The sequence below is a fragment of the Ceratotherium simum genome, chromosome 5 (genome assembly GCF_057802395.1).
Source record: "Ceratotherium simum simum isolate JZ-2026a chromosome 5, ASM5780239v1, whole genome shotgun sequence".
Taxonomy (NCBI): domain Eukaryota; kingdom Metazoa; phylum Chordata; class Mammalia; order Perissodactyla; family Rhinocerotidae; genus Ceratotherium; species Ceratotherium simum.
The window spans coordinates 65,736,797-65,757,919 of NC_141904.1; the positions used below are offsets into that span (position 1 = coordinate 65,736,797).

General features: G+C 44.7%; 1 protein-coding gene across 3 annotated transcripts in view; it reads right to left on the bottom strand.

The window, feature by feature from the left end:
* LRIG1 (leucine rich repeats and immunoglobulin like domains 1) overlaps positions 1-18,705 on the bottom strand; it is a 114,278-nt gene extending 95,573 nt beyond the window's left edge. The window contains exon 1 of one of the 3 annotated variants that reach the window (XM_087431297.1): positions 17,875-18,705. In XM_087431297.1, the coding sequence (XP_087287423.1) occupies positions 17,875-18,089 (215 nt within the window). In that variant the 5' untranslated portion in view covers positions 18,090-18,705. Of the gene's footprint in view, positions 1-11,389; positions 11,448-17,874 lie in introns of those variants that run through there. The other 2 variants (XM_004419996.3, XM_087431298.1) reach the window with 2 other exon arrangements.
* Between the last annotated feature and the right edge of the window lie 2,418 nt (positions 18,706-21,123).

Genomic DNA, 21,123 nt, shown 5'->3' on the forward strand with positions numbered 1-21,123 from the left:
AGACATGCACGATGACAACTCACTTCGGGACCATGTTTACTTTGCTGGAAGCCACATTCTAAACATGGGCTCATTTGTAGAAGGGAAGCAGCTTACGATCCAACCTTGTTTATGCTCCAAGTAGGTTTGACAGAAAAACCACATCAATTTGTTTTAAAATAATTTCCACTTGCTGGAAGCTGTTCTTGAAGGGTTCTCTGCCACGCTAATCTGCTCTGATTCCGACCAGCTGTAGGTACCAGGCACACCAGCCAGATAGGTTGGCCTAGGCACAGGCGGGCTGGCTCTGCAGGGTTGTAGTGGTCTGGGGCTAACTTCTGGGGATCCGCAAAGCCACTGCAACATTCCCCTCCAGAACGCATAATCAACTTCTGGTTAAGAAGGACATAAAAACATTTCCTAGTTCAGAGTCAAAATTTGCGACACTCCCACACAAAACACAGTTCTCTATGCAATTACACCTTGGGGGGGGGGGTGTCGTACTCTCAGAAACACAGCATCTCTAGCATTGGGGGTATGTATTTGAGTCCAAGCCCCAAGTTCACAGTTGAGGGCACTAAGATCATTTATTTGGCTAAATGAGCATCAGAAAAAGAAGGAAATTAAAAAAAGAAATGTCCGTGAGTAACACATGCAAAGATCTTCAGCCTCACCATCCAAAGAAATGCAGATTAAAATAATCCAATGCAATTTTCATGTATTAAACTGGTGTATGGTTACAGAAAAAAAAAGCATCTGATGTTTGTAAGGGTGTGGGGAAGATGGGCACAATTTCACATGTAAATTGGTGGCCTCTTAGAAGCAGCGGTGCCAAAAGTCCTAAGAATTTGCAAATCTAGAGCAATTTGGATTTACTAACTCACCCTAAGGAAATGAGAAATGTATAAACATATATGTATAAGGATGTTTACCACAGTTTAGAAAAAACCGAAATGCCCAATATCAGGGAAAGTTTAACCAAGACTTAAACTGTATTTTAGAAATGTTTAAAGTTGGAGAAAATATTCATGATGTTCAGTCTTATAAAAAAGCAGACATTATGTTTTACACCTGAAACTAATATAAGGTTATATGTCAATTATAACTCAATTAAAAAATTTTTTTTAAAAAAGCAGAATTACCAATGAAGAGGAACCCTAATTTTGTTTAAAAAAACCCCTCAAAATAGCTATTTAACCATACACATTACTTGACATATATACACCAAAGTGATAGATAATATTTATCAATGGATAGAGATCAATTTTTTTTCTTTTGTAGTTTCTTCTTTATTCAATAAACATGTCTACCATGTGTCACCAGAAAATGAAAAGTAATTAAAATAAAGGCATGGTAACTATGTTAACAGGTCAACAGCACAAACCCCTTTAATGTAAAGTCACCCTCTTCAACTAGCACAGCTTACTGGGTACAAAAGGGCCTTCCTTACAGACTCAGAGCCCAAGACCCCAATACCATTAAAATAAACGTTTGAGGCAGAGCTCACAGCCAGAAGACAGCTTTCCCACTGCCTCTTGTTAGCATCTCCGGTAGACTACCCACACCTGAGGTTCACGCTAAAAGGAGCCCGATTTAGAACTCTGTCTGCCCAAAGTCTCCTGCCGTGGAAGCTTCTATAAATCTAAGTTGCTAGTCTGGACTGAACCACCAAGGGCATGGTAACCTGCCCTTAGCGTTCTTACAATTCACTCTGGTCAAGGAGAGCAGCCTTTCGCTCATGCCAGCAAAGAGGGAGAAAAGCGACCTTGACTTGGTCCATCCTTTTTGTCAAAGTAGAGGTCTTAGCCAAGTAAGGAAGAGCCAGGCAACCCAAACCAACTGCCTGGCCAGGGCTCAGCATAAACTGAACAGAATAACCACAGGGGAAAGGTGTCTAGACAGCCTCAGTCTATGTAAGAAGCAACCCTCCCCTACCGTGTCAACTCTGAAAAAGCAGCCTCCAAACATCGCTCCACCAAAAGAGCAGATGAGAGCCCACAGTGGCTCCCTCGCCAAATGCAACACGGAGAGCTGGCGGGTCTGGCCCACCAGCCAAGGACAGCCACCCGGGATCCAGGAGGGAAGTGACACCCAGGGACCCCATGTAGGAGACAGGTCACATGCAGTGCTTACACTAAAGAGAGTTTAAGTAACAATACTTGGACACAGGATTTAAAAGCCACCTTCCCACAACAGAGGGACTAGAAAGACGGTCAATTCTTAATGTGGCACGTAAATTGCCTACCTGTCATCTTTCAACTTCCGTTCTACTTGCTGCTTTTTCCTTTTTTTTTTTTTTTGGTGAGGAAGATTCGCCCTGAGCTAACATCTGTGCCAATCTTCCTCTATTTTGTATGTAGGATGCCTCCACAGCATGGCTGATCAGTGGAGGAGGTCTGTGCCCAGGATCCAAACCTGTGAACCCAGGCTGCCAAAGTGGAACGCATGGAACTTGAACCACTCAGCCACGTGGCCAGGCCCCTTCCTTTCCATTTTTCTAAGTTTCTCAACACTAATATTTGGCGGAGCTTGGAGGAAACTATCAAATAGATGAGGTGTATGTAGGAAATGTACAGAGAGATGAGCCTGTGGGAGGCCTAAATTATCCTAAGTGTCTAGGAAAGGTATTTCTATAGGACTTACAGGACTACATAGACTGAATACCAATATCTCTACCTACATCAATATCTGGACTGAGCACCTCTTGTGTCCCAGGCTTTGTGCTAGATTCTGGGAATATAAGGCGGATCAGAAACAAAGCCAGGCCCTGCTTTCAGGGAGCTTGCAGACTAACGGGGGAGGGAGAAATTAATCCAATCACGACACGAAACTTCTGTATAAAGTACTGCAGAGTCCTCAAGGCAGGAATGTAACCCAGAGGGAAGGTCAGCAAGTGTTTCCAGGAGAAGAGACTTTGAAGGGGGATGAGTAGGAGTTTGCCAGACAACGAGGGAAGGACACTGCTGCAGGCAGAGGGAACAGGATGTAACGGACATGTGACACAGGCAGTATTATAAGAGCCCGGAAAAAGTTCCACGTGGTGGCCAGGGTACAAGGAGCCAGGTAGGAAGGAATGATGACAGTGGAGAGGGAGCTAGACAGCCCGAGCTTTAGGCAGTGGGAGTTTAATGTTCCAATTTGCAACTCTGCAAAGACCCCTGTGGCTGGAAGGGGGGCAAAATATGTAAGTAAAAAGCTCTCTGCTCCTCCTAAAGTCCACATAACACAAAGAAACAGTACAGAAGAAAAGGTGAACATAAAATTTATCCTACAAAAAAAAAATCACTGATGAATTCCACCGTTCTTCCTTCCATCTCTCTGCTCTGGTCCTTTTTTCAAATGAAGGGTTGGGGCGGTGGGTCAGTGGTGGTCACAGCAGTCTCCTAGAACCACATATAGCTCACAGGGCTGCACAAGGCATGCCAAGGATTTCAGGCGGAGTGTAAACTCCATCGGCAGGCTAAACTGTTTATATGTTCTGGAGTTAAAAATACACCACTCAGGTCAGCGTTAACACCAGGGCCTTATCACCAAGGCTGTTTGTAAGCTGGTTACACAAGGCCAGCCTATGACTCGCCCATCTTTTAAATGTGCCTCGATCTGCAAATCGTCTAACGATACATCAGTGAGATTATAATAAAGCCACCAAATATACACGCATTTGAGAAAAACACTTTCCAAACCCAAGGATACTTTATTGTTTATAAATAGTTTACTTTTTTTGATCCCCGAGCATGTAATATTCGCAGTTGCTCCAGAAACCAAAGAAACATGGAATGGGAACACAAACCACAACCTAACAGAAACAATAAACAACAGATGGCGAGACATATGCGCGTGCGACCACCCCCTTCACCAGAGGGGCACACCCAAAATGGATTCTGACACACAAGCTTACCAATGAAGAAGCAAGGCTCTTCAAGACACCACTTAGGGAGCACCGACTCTATGCCTAGAACTGTGTGCTAGGTGCTCAGGCCACCAAAGAGCTGAAGGACCAATCATTGGCCTTAAGGAAGTCACAGTCTTGAAAGGGAGGCAAGACAAACAGAAGCAAGCAGTCAGTACTAGCCTTACGGTATTCTTTCTAAGTACAATCAGGTAGAATCAGGTCCGAGTTCTAACTCGGGCAATTGCTAGACCCTGGGCAAGTTATTCAACCACTCTGGGCCTCACGCATGAGAGAGAGGTAATCGATTTCATAGTTAAGATGATAATTAAATTAACATGTGTCCTGCTGCACAAATGTCAGCTGCTATAGTTATAATAACAGCTAACCTTCCTCAAGCTCCTGCTACGTGTTAGGCCCTGTTCTAAAAATTACAAATTATTTCAATTTTGTCCCCAACATAAATTTAGTGAGGTGGGCACTACAATTATCCTCATATAACATAAGAGGAAACTGAGTCAGAGGGAAGCTAAGTAAATTGCCCAAGGTCACCCAGACAGCTGGGCTCCAGAGCCACCGCTCTTACCATTGTGCCACCTGACCCAACACAGCCGCTTCATCCCCACACAACCACACTTGTGGAAGGAAGTGGGGCTTTGTAGAGGACAAGGACACTGCATTATCTTCCCCAGCAGACCCTGAAACATCACACTGTTCTGGGCTTTTCACTGGTGAACACAGCTTGAACTTGTTTGAAGAGGTCAAGACAAATGCTAAAATAAATTCAGACTCTCAAGTTACATTTGCCTTAACTAGTGATTCTGATTTAGTTGATGTTTATGAAAATTTTTAAAATCTCATCTGTCTCCAAACAAAGGGGAGGGGTACCAATAAATAAGTGTGGCTGTCATATTGCTTTCCATATATGGACATGTCTATTTTAGGTATCACAACCTCGTGTCCAATTATTCTGCCAATTTCACCTCAATGCTCTTTTTTTTTTTTAAACTCTGACTAGAATTTTCCAACTACACTGTAACTTTAAGCTTTTGTGTTTCTTCTACATTTAAAAAGAATGCCATTTCTCAATATATAACTCCCAGATGTAGAATTCACAGATGATTCATCTCGCAGAACAAGTGTTCGGAGACATCAGCTCCAAATAGAGGAAAAACTTGGAATTCCCTTCTCTCTCAAAGTAAGAACTCGTCTAGATCTGCTTTGCTCAACAAAGTTTGTTTTCAATTATATTTCCAAGTTCTTTTAACAATAACTGCATGGCGTCTGGCACCAACACATCTGATTCTTTGAAGTGGTTCTCAAGCAGAACGTAGAAAATAAGGAGAGAGGGGAAAGGAAGAGAGGACAATCCATAATTTTTGTTTTAGGTCAACTATTCTCTATTTGACATATAAAATCAGACAAACCACAAGCTATGACTTCTCACCGAAGGTCCACACTGCAAGGAGTACCACCAGTGATTGAAGAAAACTTCTGAACCTATCCCTTTACCCATCAGCTGGCTCTTGATGGGAAAACAAATCCTCAGCCCAAAAAAATATGGCCTTTTACTTCTCATATCTGAATTCCAAAAACACTTTTGTTAAGTCCTCCACACAGGTCAATTAGGAGTAATCACACTTTGGGAGCAAACCTCAGAACCTCTCTGAGAAACAATGAAAAGCAGGAGTCCTTTCTACCCAGAAAAAAACGTACCAAGCCCCAAGAAGGAAAGTCCTAGGGTAATAAATAAGTAATTATCAAAGGATTCCTAGGTACATGCTTTCAAGTCTAAGTAGGGAAAAAAGACGATGTGTGAAAACTTATCTAACCAGATAGACTCTGAGAATCCTCTGCGACGAGACCAGATATAAACAAGAAATTCACCAGAACGAGGTCAAGTGAGTAACAGAGAGAATATTTGACAGTGACAACAGAGGCTCGTGGAAGGGTGGGAGGATTATCTGGCCTATTTCGATCTCAGAAAGCACATGGAAAAAGGCCATCTTTAGGTCTTAAAGGGAAAATGTTTGGGGGGAAAAAAGGTCTAGTTCTTTGGACTATTTCCTTTAGTCCTAAAGTAGTTGCTAATTCCTGTTAAAATTCCTGTTAAGAAGTTCCAAACCACTAATTGTGCCTCCAGCTTCATTGCATTTTAGCTGTATCCCCAAACAAGGTTCCAAATTCCCAAAATTTGTTCTAAAGAAAAAAAGAGAAAAAAACCCCAAAGATTCCATCTTATGAAAATTTATATGACAAAGAATGAGTGGAAGGAAGAGAAAAGCCCAAGAATTTCCACTGAAGACAATAACAAATTTCACGTGGAGCCAAGGTAGATACTCAGAAGACAGAAAATAAAAGCTTCTAGATTCTACATGATAAATAAAGTCTTTTAAGCAGTCCAATTATGACAGGGATCACAATTTTCAAGAACAGTGTTTGACCAAGAGGAAACCAATGGAAACCCAGACAGATGGGTAGCTTTGCTATAAACCTGACCAAAAAAAGAGCGAGAGCGAGACTTCGAAATTGGAGAAAGAAAGCCATTGGGGGGCCGGCCCTGTGGCTTGGTGGTTAAGTGCGCGCGCTGCGATGCTGGTGGCCCGGGTTCGGATCCCGGGTGCGCATCGAGGCACCACTTCTCCGTTCATCCTGAGGCCGAGTCCCGCATACAGCAACTAGAAGGATGTGCAGCTACGACATACAACTATCCACTGGGGCTTTGGGGGGAAAAAATAAAATAAATAAAATCTTAAAAAAAAAAAAAAGAGTGAAATTCCCAAAAAAAAAAAAAGAAAGCCATTGGGTTGTACATATTAAGCTGTTGAGTTTCCACATTGAAGGGCACACACAAAAGATCTCCCTGGTAGAAGGACTGAAAGTTACTCTGATATCCACCATGTTCCCTGCATGTAGTCAATGGCAAGCCAGCTCACAAAGGACAGACAAGGTGGTACGTAGCTGCCCTTTCTTTGGCGATTACTACTGAATGTTACAGATGGCCCATCCAGTCATTTAAGGCAGTTTATCAGCATCCCCTACAACTTCACTCACCCCAACTATGCACTGAAGGCCTGCCTGAGAGAGACGCTGCCTGCAGTAGCCCTAAGAAAGGCAGAGATAAGCAACTCTTTGGAAAAATAGGCCTTTAATTTATTTGTCCTTTTTGACCTAAGTTCTTAAAAAGCTAAATCGAAGGCCTAAAGTAGGTCTGCACCAGCTTCCTTAGTTTTCTTTGGGCCAGAGGAGAAAAAGAGGCAAAAACACGAGAAAGTAATACTGTGGAGAATTCGCTCCCCTCAATAAAACCTAGAGGCCCACAGCAAGTTCCGTCATTGAGAGTCCCCCATTGACTCCCACCCATTTCCCTTTGCTGCTCAGGGGATCCATCTGAGGATTTCACTCAGAAGCACTGAACATGCAAAGATTACACTTAAGTAAGTATCCTAGACACACAGATCAACTTATTAATTCTTACCATCCCAATCAGTAACAAGTTTATTTCCTCTTTGCTTCATTTAGGATAGAATCATAAACCTGAAAACAAGGAGTCTTAGAAGTCACACATTCCTTTACAGACAGGAAATTAAGTGATTAGCCCAAGGTCACCCTGCCAGTCACTGGCAGAGCTGGCACAAAACCCCAAGGTCTCCTGATACCCAGCCATGGGCTATTTTCCCATCTTACCACATTCCTGCCTTTGTAGCTTTAAGAAAATTACTTTTTTCCTTTTAGGTCAATAGTTTTTATCCGTCTTTGGTCAAGAACCCCTTTAAGAAGCTCAGTGAAAATGGGGGCTCCTTTCTGCCCAGAAAGATGTACTGAGCTCCAAGATTTCACATATAATAAAGTTCCTTAGACCAACCCCCCAAATAATATTTGAGGTAAGCCAGTCTTTATTTTAGGACAGTCTGGAATTCAATATCATTTCTAAGTATTGTTTCAAATGAACTTGTGAAAGAATCCTAAAAATCTCCATAGAAGAGTTCCTGATTTTTCTCTTGGGCAAGGCACAGCCCTCGATGAGGCCAAACCACCCATGGCCAGGAGTCCTACACAGACACCAAATCTGAAAAAACATGCAGAGGAATTTGGGATGAGGCAGACCTTAATAGCTACAAAACACTGGAGTTTGCTTTCTGGATCTCCCCTCCTCCGAACTCGGGAAGGAAACCCCAACTCATTAGAGCTGCAGCTTCTGCATCCATCACTTCGTTGCATCAACAACCAACTTCCTGGAAGCAACGAGCTCTTCTGGCTGTTTATAAGTTGTGCAAGCACTGGAAGTTCGTGTGCCAGAAACCGACACCAGCCCAGGTGGAGGGAGGAAATCACAGACTCCAAAAAAAAATTTTTTTAATGAAAAATAAAACAAAAACTAAAATGTAAGCAAGATGCATGGCGCTGGACCAAGGTACCGCACTGCTGAAATCAGATGAAAGAATGAAGTTCTCCCAATTTGCAAAACAGAAATTAAATTCATAGCCAGAATTTCTCAATGGTAAGTTTTTTCCCCCATAAATTTTTCTTAAACCCTCTGGCATGTGTTTCTCCTTTTCTAAACAGAGAATAATACACTGTAAGATGGTATCTAATCAAATATCATATATATTTAATTAAGTTAATATGTCCATGAGTTTAACCTAACCATGTTGGACAGCTTTTAAAACAAGTGAACACTCCATAATCTACACGGAATTAGATTTTCACGAATAGAATATGGAAATCATTCCATAAACTGTGATAAACTGAATAGAACTTGAGCTATAGCCAGCATGAAATCTATTCTAAAGGGGTCTCCTATCCAACAAAGTAACAGGCTGTGGAGAAATCAAACTATGGACTTCTACAAAACCAAACCAAACCACTCTGCAGCTAATTGGAGAAAAGCATTTTCAAATCTGTGAGGTTTAAATCAAGCACAGAGAGTTCCAGGAGCCTAGTTCTTTGCTTTCTGAGGATTTTTTTACAGGGTGCCTCTAACTCTATTTAAAGCAGCCTCAAGTAGCCACAGCTGGAGGGTCAGGCCTTACAAAGTAAACAATGGTTAACTCGATTCAGACTCATGACTTAACTACAACCAATGGCTAATTATCCCCCTCTATTAACCAACAATATCTGAAATATCACTTTTTAAATGACCCATTCGTAATCATGTTTGCTCACTAATAGATTCTAATTAACAATTAATAGCACAGTAGAAACCTCCCAATTAAGAGCTACACAGGGAGAGGGGAGAGTTCACCAGAATTGTATAGTTCTGGCAAAGGACTCTCCGACAAAAGAACCTTCTAAGCACCTCCCACAAGAGAAGGAAAAAACTGTATTCTGAGAACATATAAATTAAGCGTGCACACAGTATATGCTCAATAAACATTTTGTAAATATAGAGCTTACCAAAATTCCCTTTGGAAAAACACACATAAAATAAATGTTGATTTTTTTCAGAAGTTCAGATTCACATTTCTTAAAACCACTCTATACTGAATTGTATATGTGAATTATATCTCCAGAAAGCTGTTAATAAAACAAAACTATAAATTTACAGATGTAATGATATGCTTGGATTTGCTTCCAAAACCTATGGAAGAGAAGTGCACTGGGGCATAGATCAAACAAGAGGAGCCAGGAGTTGATAACTGTTAAAGCTGGGGGGTGGCACATAGAGTTCCTTACATTATTCTGTCCACTTGTGTAGATATTTGCTATCTCCATAATAAAAAGGTATGAAAAAACACTCTATACCAACAGAAGTGAATTACTTGATTTAAAGTACCTGGCTGCATATCTAATGTTCCCTTAACTAAAAAAAAAATTTTTTTTACTCAGACTTTTCAGATCTTCTCACAAGAAAAAGAAGCTGTATCTACGACAGCCTACTTTCCCATTAGTTGTAGCTGTCACTGCCTAGGCAGGGCCCACGCGTCCATTTCTTTTTATCCAGCTCAAAGTGCTTATGCTTGAGACACAGATGCTTTCTAACAAAGAGGGCTCCAACTACAAGATTTGCAACTAAAGCGAGATGCTCTCTCCCCCAGTTCAAAAGTGCTCACTCCTTCTCATTATATCTAACAGGCTATCATCAAGTAGGCAATCCAGCGAGAAAGAATTGATCAGTGCCATGTATGCTCTGACCAAGACAAGCAGCAAATTATTTGAACTGCAAATTATAAATTGGTGGAAGGAGCACAGGACAGGAAGTGGGAGGGGAGGGGACACTTGCTAAATGCTGCATGAAGGAGTCTTAGAAGATGAAGTCGTGAGATTTTTTTTTTTTATCAGCTAAAAAAACCCCTCCATTATTTCCGCTGTGTTTCTCAACGTCTAGGTAATTCTGCTTGCAGGATAGACCCTCACTCCTTTCATTCATTTTCTCCCTAATAGTATGAGACCTTGAGGGAAAAAAATACCTGCAGATCATAAAAGATGAGAGACCCGTGCACCACAAAAGTTTAAAGAATAATCAACGCAAAGTGCTTAAAAAGGGACAGGCCATGCTTTCTTTAAACTCTCTGAACACCACCTTTTGCCAAAACAAACTGAACAAGCAGCGATTGGAACCTGCATCCTGGTTCACAAGGAAACCAAATGTATTAGGACTTGCAGAGATGAACGGATTGGTTGTTCGCACAATGGGCTTTACCGGTTATGCTAGATTAAATAGTAATAAAGACGCCAACAATCGTAGCCGTTCATGTGGGCAAGGCTGTGAATCAGGGCCATTCACTGGAGAAGGGACACAGGTACAGGTGCAGAAGAAGCAACAGCAAACGGCTTTTCAAGTGGCATCCTTGACAGATTCCTCAAACGACCCCGTGCTCACCGCCCGTGTCCCCTACAAAGTTACTGTACTATCGCAAACCAACCAAAACAAAGGAAAAACGTCAGAGCTCTCCAGCTCATTGCATACAACCCAACAATCGTCTCCCTCACACCTCCTCCTCCTCCAAATATTTCCAAAGAGACGTGGGCACAGCGCAGGATTCAGCCGGCCCCACAGTCTGTAACCTGACCCCGGTTTGGAAGAGCGCACCTGCATGTTTCCAAGCTATTGACCGAGAGGCACTGCTCGCATCTTGGCAAGGCTCAGTTTCAATGAAACCCTGGGAAATAACAGGATAAAATGATTCGTTTGAGGGCCTCTCACTTCTCTGCCTCCTTCCCACACCCCACCTCCCAAAAGGATAACAGACAGAAGTATTTGCACAACTGGAATACATTTATAAACCAGCTCAATAATTTTTGCTAATTGTATAATGTGTATAATTTGTTGCAACTGTTCCTAGCTTCCCCCCAGTTCATTTGAAATTCCCAGGGTCACATGAAGTGTCACTTGTTTTCCCTCTATATGTATCAGCAAAAACTTGATGGGAGAAGGCTGCTTGGGTTGTGAGCCCCGCCACCTGCCCACTCCAAAAGAGGCTTCATAGGCTTTTCCCAGGAAGGCTTTGTCACCAGGAAATCTGACTTGGAGAGACTGGCCATGAGAGGATGCAAAATTTGAGCTACTGAGGCCTTAACCTGTGCTCCGGAATCATCAGCAAGTTGACTGATCACATTGAAGAACAGGGCTAAACACGTGGGTCATCTAACGTTGTCTTCACAGCAGCTGTAAGAGAGAATGTTATGATCCCCTTTTTAGAAATGAAGGAAAGAGGTTCGCTCCAAATCACACACATAGCTGTAGGGTGGTGGAACCAGGAATGGACCCTAGAAATAATTTTCAATCTCTTCATCTCTATTCCCTAGTGAAGGGTGTGTACTGGGGGGGCATCACCACAGAGGAGGCCGTCCGCATATTTAACAGAGTAAAAGTGAAGAGAGCTTCGCCCTCACCCACTCTCTTCCCCATCAATAACCCAACCCAAGACCTGGGGTATAGTTGGGCAGCGAATGTCCATTTAGATGACCAAGACAAGAACTGAAGGCAGGACACAGAAAGTATGAAACCCAAGGAAATAGAGAAACAGCTTCTTAAAACGTGGAGTGACTTTTATAAGCATATTGGGTTTATAGCTTGTGTCTCAGAAGATTATGCATAAAGTACTTGGATAAAAATCACAAATAAAGTATTAAATTATATAAAACATAATAGTATAGAAATATATAAAGCATAAAGCCTTTGGATGAGAAAATTTCATAAGCATCCCCCCTCAAAAAAAAAACAAACAGGATACAAACTGGCAACTTCCAATTAGATCACAAACTGAAAAATGAAAAAAGATTTTCATTTTTTTTTGTACAATCTTGATTTATCTCTTCATTTTTTTTTAATGACAACAACAGTCATGTATCAAGTTCTTTAGCAGAAAATTTCTCAGTCCCAGTCACCTAACTGGCCAATTAACTGGTCAGTATATACTGCTATTCTAACCTCTGCAGTTACATAAAAAAATATCTGCAGGTTCCAAAAGGGTAAACTATAGTGAAAATTTTTTTCATACTGGTCTTCCAAGTCCTACTTCTTTGCATGGGGAGATAAGAACAGATCTGAGCTTCTGATTTCCACACTTTAACTTGAAACAAAAGCAGAAGACAATCACATTACTGACACACAACATGAACTGAAGCCATGAGGCAGATGGAACACACCCCATAGGCTCAATGTCATGCTTAAGTCATGAAAACACCACTAGCGGGCCCTGAATTTCCCACAGGCCAGGGAACATTAGGGATTTTTAGATATTTCCCCTCCTTGGCCTGGGAATTTTTCTCCCACCCCTCCTCCCTCCTGTCTCAAGACAATGCCTTCAGCCTTTGAAACTGCATCCATTGTAAACAGCTCTGAATATTAACACAGCCCCGAGTCCTGTTCGCTTTTAAAAGACCCCCAGGGTTTCAAATTGCAGCTGTTGAGGAGGGGAAAGGTCCCCAGTGAGTAAATGTCACCAAGCTCATTCAAAAGGAGTTGAAAATTAGGCTTGCTCATGAAACTTAAAAGTCCTTCAACCTATGGGGTAAGTCAGAGGAATCCCTTTGAGTTTTAAACAAATGAGAAAAAGAAAAAAAAAGACACTGGTACAACTAACATCCTTTATTGCATATAGCAACTTTCAACTCAATGAATCCCTTGTCTAGATTTCTCTCTCCTGCGGATGTCACTTTTAAAATAACCCATAGGCTGTTTTAAACAACCTCCTTTGGCTAACAGACCTTCGGGGCTTGAGCAGGTGCACAAAACTGGGCCAGGTGCATTGTTAAGTCACACAAAACCCTAGTGGCTCTCGGCATTCCTGTCCATCCTGAAAGGGAGGATGCTGAAAAGACTTTGCACCAAGGAGACACCTCTGCAGAATGGGGGAGAGGCCCTTTCATTGTGAGCACAGTGTCTGAGGGAGAGAAAGGTCAGCCAGAGGTCATCCCAACGTGCTCAGGGAAGGCTGTGTGGGGAACCCAAGCAAAGGAATTAACACTGTAGGGAGAAAAACCTTCAGCCCGAGGAACAGAGCTGGAGCGCTAGGCTGGTGGGGCACCATCCACTAGGAACCAGCTCTCATTACACTGCACTGAATCATCTTCATCTTTTTGGAGATAAAGAATTACTCCCGCCAATATATTCAAAAGTCCAAAGTTTGTGAAATCTGGTGACCAAATGTAACTATGGAAAGAGATGAGCACGCTTCTTTTTAAAACAGTCCCTTGAAAAAGGGGGCAAGAACGGCTCTGACATATCCTAAAGGCCAGAAAGACACGGTGTGCCAACACAGTTCATTCATATTGTGCCCTGGTGGTCTCTGGGTACTTCCTAATTGCACAGTACTCAAAAATTAGATTTTATGGCCATAATTTCATTTCAGAGGGGTTTAAATAGTGTGCCTTTCTCTCAAGGCAACCAATTTTATTTGCCAGAGATTTGCCCCTACTCAAAAACGGTGTCAGAGAACTAGTAAGAGACAAGTGTTCCACCATGGAGGGGAAGTGAGGCCAGGCTGCTCACACTTGTTACATAGAAAAGGACTCCGAGTTCAACTCGGAAAGCTCCCTAAACCTTTGAAAGCACTTGCACCTTTCAGATTTTCTGCCTGCCATGACCCCGTGTTTAAGAGGCTCCCTATTCCAAACAACTCTTTGCCCAGCCCCACAAATCGGAAGATGTTCAAGGTCTGCTCAATTCTTCTTAAGTGATATAGAGACACAAAGAGGAAAACAGGCAGAAGGAAAGACCCCAGGACAGTCCAGACAATAATCTACCTCAAAAAAAAAAAACCCACAAGAATCGCAGCTTAGGTTCTGGAAAATTTGCTCATCTGCACTTTAAATCTAATTTGCATAAACAGGATGGAAAGTATTTTCCAATCCCTTAATTCACAACACCTTGCACACCTGGGCCTTCCAGCACAGCTGTAAAATTTGAAAGACAAAGGCCTTCTTTGCTTCACAACTACAATGGCAACCAAGGCTTGTGTTTATTTCCTAATGTAATCATAAGCACCACTTACGTGCCCAAATCGACAAGGTTAGTCTTAAGCCACCCAGGGTTTGGTCCTGCATGCACATAAGAAGACATAACCAGAAAGAGACCCAAATCAATACATTCATCTTAATGTGGCTCAGGATAACCACACTTGGTGTCCTTCAGTCAACGTCCTTGCTTCTGAATGCCATGTCCCCCCACACTGAGACGGAAACTCAGGGTTTGTTCTTCCTCCAGGGCCTGCCTTCCTTCCTATCACAATCCCATTAGGCCATCATTTAGCTCCCAGAACGTGTAAACCAGCAACATTCTGTGCTCAACTTTATGCTGCAGATAAGAGTCTAACATAAGTTGTATTTAATAGTTCCTATGCAGCTTCCGAAGCCACGCTCTCAAAAATAATTTCAAAGAAAGCAAACATCTGAGTTCTAAGAAGTTCAACTTCTTCTAAGGTTCTGGGAAGTTGGAATAAGGTTTGGCAGTGCTTGGTGCTATTTATGAATGTGCTGGTTGGACTATGCCAATCTCACCTACGTAATGGGATGGCAGACTCAGTTATGGCGCGACTACTATAACTATAAGATATTGTGCTGAATAAGTTACCCTCAGGCCCCAGGAATGAACATATTTTCCCCTCTACCAGCACCACTCCATTTCTTCTATTCAAACTGCACTTACATTCACTATTAAAAAGTTCTACCTTCCTTATGCTAGGCCTAGGAGCAACTCCAAAATTAGATGCACTGTTTGCAAAAGCAAAAAAAAAAAAAAAGTTCCATAAAGCCACAGGTCCCCATCTATCTCAAACCCACAGCCTGAAATTGTTTGAACTAACTGCAGTAAATCTAGTTCATGGGGTTATAAACTAGCTCAAAGCATTTTCTAGACACAATGGATTGAGAGAGTGTAAACTTGATGAAACTACAAGATATTCTATTATACCATACACAGAGACTTTCTCCCCCAAAGTCTTGCCGAATCACAGCCAGAAATATAAACTGTACAAATATCCTAATGGAAAATTTGGAATAAGACTAATGACTTAAATAGAGAAATCTGAAGTCTAGGAAAAAAACACATTTGCTTGATTTTTCTTTAATCAGAAAAAAATAACTTCACAAATATTTTCCAAAGGATTCCCATTTTGTCCTGACCACCATATTGCCACATACTAAGCAGAAGTCACGCTATTCACATCTTAGAATCTAATCAGTTAACACCCTATATCAGTATAATCAAGTCTACTGAAGCTCAGAATACCCAGTTTGGAATTTATTGATCATCAAATGTGAGTAAAACAGAAAAGACTGCAATTTTAAAGGTATTTATGCCACGTGAAATGTCACACAGGCAACAGAAAGCCCAAAAAACGACCAGTAGTTTTGCTCCAAAAATTAAAGGGCAAGGCAAAGTGGATCTTGTGACCATAGGAAAGTGCAAATAAGAGGACACCCTGTCTTCTCCGGGAAGTCACCACTTGTGAACTAAGTGTCTTCCCCACAATGCCACTGACACATGGCATTGGTAGTCACTCTTGCAACAGGTGAATACTTAACGAAGTTATTCTGATACTGCCCACATGATTTTATTTTTTAAAAAACTACCTAACGGCCGGCTCCGTGGCTTAGCGGTTAAGTGCGCGCGCTCTGATGCTGGCGGCCCGGGTTCGGATCCCGGGCGCGCCCCAAGGCACCACTTCTCCGTCCAGCGCGAGGCCGAGTCCCACGTACAGCAACTAGAAGGATGTGAACCTATGACATACAACTATCTGCTGGGGCTTTGGGGGGAAAAAAATGAATAAATAAAATCTTTAAAAAAAAAAAAAAAAAACTACCTAAGAGTATGTAAAGGAAAAACCACAATACCCCAGACTGCCTCAAAAAAAAAAAAAAAATACTACCTAATAGCAACATTGGGCTCTATCTCTCACTACTTAACACAGCCACTGCCTGTGTTAAAACCCACACTATGACCACTGGTTTTCACGAAGCCAGTGAATTTCACAGAAGCAGCAGTGTGTTGAAGAGAAAACTGAACCCTAACTAACAGGTCCAGCTTCAGAACTCTGTAGTGCTCGATCACTAAGCAATGTTTAGTGTGGGCCAAGTTAAAGATCTGTGCCCGCCCCATTGTCAGAGGTACAGGATCTTCACATAAGAAAAGAATTAACTTCTCTTCTTTCCCCTCAAGGCAGCCAGATAGACACCCAGACCACATTTTCTTAGATCAAGCCACAGGTGTTGGTTAAAACTTGCATCACCAGTTTTGTTTCTCGTTTTTAAACAGTGAATGTCAGGCCTGAGGTTACCACTGTGTCTCTTCGATATACTAGGAAAGATGTCCAATTACTTTCAACTGAAAAGCAGACTATTCAAGCTAGGCCTTTTCTGGAAGGTACTAACAGTTCTGCAGAGATGCTAATTATTGATAATTGGACAGGATTTTTGATTCACGGACCAGATTTTTTACAAGTAAAAAAAAGGGGAGGCTATTACATTCTATCATGTTTACAGAAATCTAATGTATTTTTTTCCTGCCAAATCTCCTGTAAGAAGTTTCCCACTAAGTCCTGATAGGCCAAACTCCTGACAGCACAGAAAACAGCCTCTTTGCAGTGAAACAAATCCTGCCTAAATCAACCAAGTCTCTGGCACCCGCTCCTGAAGTAGCGCGACTCCAAAACTAACTTGCACCATTTATAGAGGACAAATGCTAGAGGGTGCGCCCCACTCCGCTGGATCATCAAGCCCAAAGGGACTCCTAGGGAAAAGACAGGAAGGGTCTGGAACACAGTTCCCTGAACTGCCAACCAGGTGGAAAAGGACAAACTCTCAGCAGTCACAGACCTCCAGGAACTCTCAAAGCCCCCTAACTCAGGGAGCCTCCAGGGAAGGCTGCCTTCTGCCCTGGCCAGAGCCAAGTCGGGCCACCATGGTCCTGGCAGATGAGGAGGCGGCTACACAAACTCTCACTAATAAATAATGTAAATGGAAGACTGCAGCCAAGAGTCACCTTCATTCATTACCCACTGGAAGGCCAAGGAGCTCAGACACCAAAGAGAGTTGGGTTACAGAAGGGGAAAAAGAAACACATACCCGCAGACCCCCAGACAGACCTCCTCACACTCTCCCCTCCAGATGTTTCCCTCTCCACCCCCACACACGCACAAACACCCTCACCTCCAGACTCCCACTCACTACCTCCCACATCGCCCTCATGCCCCACGGCTCATTCACCTCCAGATGCGTCTGACCCACGCTCGCTCACCTCCAGAACCCCCCGAGACACACTCTTTTCTCTTCCAGGCCCTCACCACCCACGCTCATTCCCCTCCAGACCCTCACGACCCCCGCTCGCTCCCCTCCGGACCCCCATGAGGCACACTCTTTCCTCCTTCAGACTTCTCACGCCCGCCCTCTCCCCTCCGGACCCCCGTGCGCGATCTCACCACTACGACCCAAGCTAACAGTTTTCCAGCCCATACAACTTCACACACACACAACTCAACCCACACCCCCTTCCTGGGTAAGCACCCCCGCCGCCCCGTCCCCAAGTGACAGCGCCCCGGGCTCAGGGAAAGGGTGGCACTCACAGGCTCCGCGTCCAGGCGGGCAGGTCTCCGGGCAGTGCCGCTAACCCGCGCCCGCCGCAGTCCAGCGAGTCCCCAGCGCAAGCGCAGGCGGCGGAGCAGGGCGATCGCGGGCCGGCCGCGGCCGTCGCCGGCTCCAGCCGAAGCAGCAGCAGCCACAGGAGAAGGCACGGCGAGCGGCGCGGGGCCCCGAGTGCTCCCCGGACCGGCCGCGCCATCTTGTCTGGAGCGCGCTGCGAACTCCCGGCGCGGGGGCTGCGAGGTCCCGGACGACCGCAGGCGCAGGCGGGCCCGCGGGGGCTCCGCTCGGCTCTAGGCTCCGCGCCGGGGCATGGCCACCGGCACAAGTTCTCTCCGCCGCAGCGGCTCCAGCGCTCAGCGGGTCCCCGGTGCCCGGGCCGCTCCGCAGCGCCAGGAGGGGGCCGCGAGCCCCGCGCCCATCCGGGCCGACCCGCCCGTGCTCGCTGCGAACCCCACGGATCCGGGCAAGGGGTGCTCAGCGGGCGCTCCCCGTGCTCCCGCCGCGCTCCTGGCCGGCTCCTGAGCCCCAGAGGTCGCCAAGTGCAGCCGCCGCCGGCCGAGGGCAGTGCTGCCGCCGCCGCTGCAGGGCAGGCGCTCAGCCTCGCAGCCCGAGCTCTGCGCCCGAAGGCATCCTCCTCTCGGCTCGGAGCGCCCCGCTGCAGACCCCGGGCTGGACGGCGCGGTCGCCCTGCACTGCTCCGAGGGTCCCGTGTGCCTTGCTGTCCCAGAGCCGCAGGCAGAGCGCGCGCGCGCGCGCGCGCAGTTCCGGGCTCCGCACGGCACCTCCGCGCAGCGAGAGCCCCGCCGACCTCGCGGCCGAACAATCAGCAGCTCGCCGCTCTTCTCCCCGCGGCCCAGCCTGGGCCGGTCCCCGAGGCCCCGCCCCCGGCTGCTCGCCCTCACACACCCCCTGGACTCCGCGCCCCGCGGCCTCCCGCCGGCCCACGTTGGATGATTTGCAACAGCGCCCCGCCACGCCCCACGCCTGCTGCTCATTGGCTGCCGGAGCCCACGGCGGCCAGCCTGGAGGGCCATTGGAGCGCTCGCTGTGATCCCGCCCCTCCCGCCTCGCGGCCGCCCCGCCCGACTCTCTTTTCCCACCCAAGGTGTGAAGGGCGGGGACTGGGAGGAGAAGGAGAGAAGTCCTCCGACTCTTAAAGGGGCCGTGCTGGAGAAGGAGGGTGCGGGCTGGGGAGAGGCGTAAAGATATGCTCCCTGGGTCTAGGGGAGGAGAGAACGTTGCTTAAGAAGGTAACGCCCCCGCTTTGGAGCTGTCTGACCCCAAGATTTCTTCGCTTCTCCTCAGGCTGCGAACAGGGGCGGGGATTTAGAGCAAATCTGCACTCATTTTTCCAGGTGCCCTCTGGGACTAAAGACAGATTTAAAAACTTCACGAATTACCTACTGATTGGAGTATCTTTAGTTATTTCATTAGAGGTGGCCGCCTTCCTCTTGGCACAATCTGGACCTCCCTTCTGTTCCTGACTGTTCTTGAACTCTTAAATCCAACAATATGTCCTTGATTACCAAAGTGAATGTGTACTGCAGAAACCACGTCTCAAGGGTGCACACACTCCCACCCCCAAACCCCACCGCCCTAGGTAGTAGAACGGTACTTCTTAAAATGCTCCAGCCTTCGATAAAGGAATTGCTTGTATGGTTGTTTAAATCAGAGCCTTTTAAAGCCAGTTTTCAAGGAGACATAGAGTACTTTTAAGAGACAGGAGAAAAGTAAAAATAATTGTTACAAACTTCTAATTTTGGCCTTACATGTCCGAACATGGTAGCCATGTGTTATGACAGTGCATCTAAACAGTAAGGGCTGCGCGCGGACACACACGCGCGCGCACACACACAGTGAAAAAAGGAAAAGACTAGCACAGTAATATATAGCTGCCCCTCTGGGCGTTTTTGGTTTGCCAGTGTCTCATGTCCCTTCCGAAGAGTATGCAAGTTTCTAACATAACTGCACACATTGTCAGGAAAATTAAGCAAGTCGAGACTGTTGAAAAACATTTGCTCCAGCAAATGAAACTGACTTGTATTTATGGAAACGGAGGAGAGATGTTCCTTAGGAAGAAAAAGCAAAAAAAAAATTTTAAGGTTTTTTTTTTTTCCATTTTTGACACCTTCTAAGGGATTTGGTTTAATTGAGATGTTAAACTTTACCTCAGCCATAAGAGCACCCCTTTTCTTTAACCAAACTTGGGGTTGGGACTTGGTAGTCAAGTGGTTGCTGGTTTCCTTTCTTCTTATTCCCTCCTCCCCCTTCTTCTGATTCATTATGCTATCAGATAATGGTGCCTCATTTCTCTCTCTCTCTCCCATGATCCCAGCAGTGATGCCCAAAGCAATGCTCAAATATGTGTATAAATCCATCCAAATATGATCCCCAAGAAAGATTATCAGAAAAATGCTGCACCAGACCCATTCTACCCAGGGCTTTAACCAGCTTTTGTATTTCATTTCTAATCCACATAAACTTATGCACCTTCCATCTGGACAAGAAGGAATATATCTCTTTGTTGTGATGCCTTTTGGTAAAATAATAATAAGCAGAGAAATGGAATTTAAAGGACCCCAAAATTATGAAGTCCTCTATGTTATGTGTCTTCTATTTTTCAAGACCGAAGAATACAAAACAGTAATTTAATGCAGAATACCCATGAACATTTCCTTAAATGAAACTGTCAGATCCTCCTTGCCCCACCTACTCCCCAAAATAAAACAGCATATGCCTCAAAAAGAAATTGAACTCTTTGAACTTCTTGGGCTGCTGACCTAAAATTGTCTTTCAGGTTTGTTCCATTATTGGTATGGTAAAATGGATATTTATTATCGGAAGTTTTCCAAATGCTTGTGGGTGTACCTGTTCGATGCTCTTTGGGGACACGAGAGTTCTGGAGGATAGGAATTGAGAATCTGCAAGGTAAGGTGTGCCCACACATCTAAAGCATTCCCTGTGGTCTGGTTACCACGCAGCCAGAGAGGAGGATTCCAAAACCAAAGAACACTTGGGGGGACTGGGCGCCTGAGCCTTGGCAATTCCTCTCGTCTACAGCAGAGCATGAAGTCATGTCTGCTCCCCGTACCATGTATGGAAGTTTGCCCATATACTAGCAACCTGCTTGTGATTGAAAGGAGAGTGTGCGCTTGAGAGCAGTGATGTCGAGCTCAGGGGAGAATTCATCTGTGCCCACAGCCTAAGATCAGGGAGACCTGAACACCCAC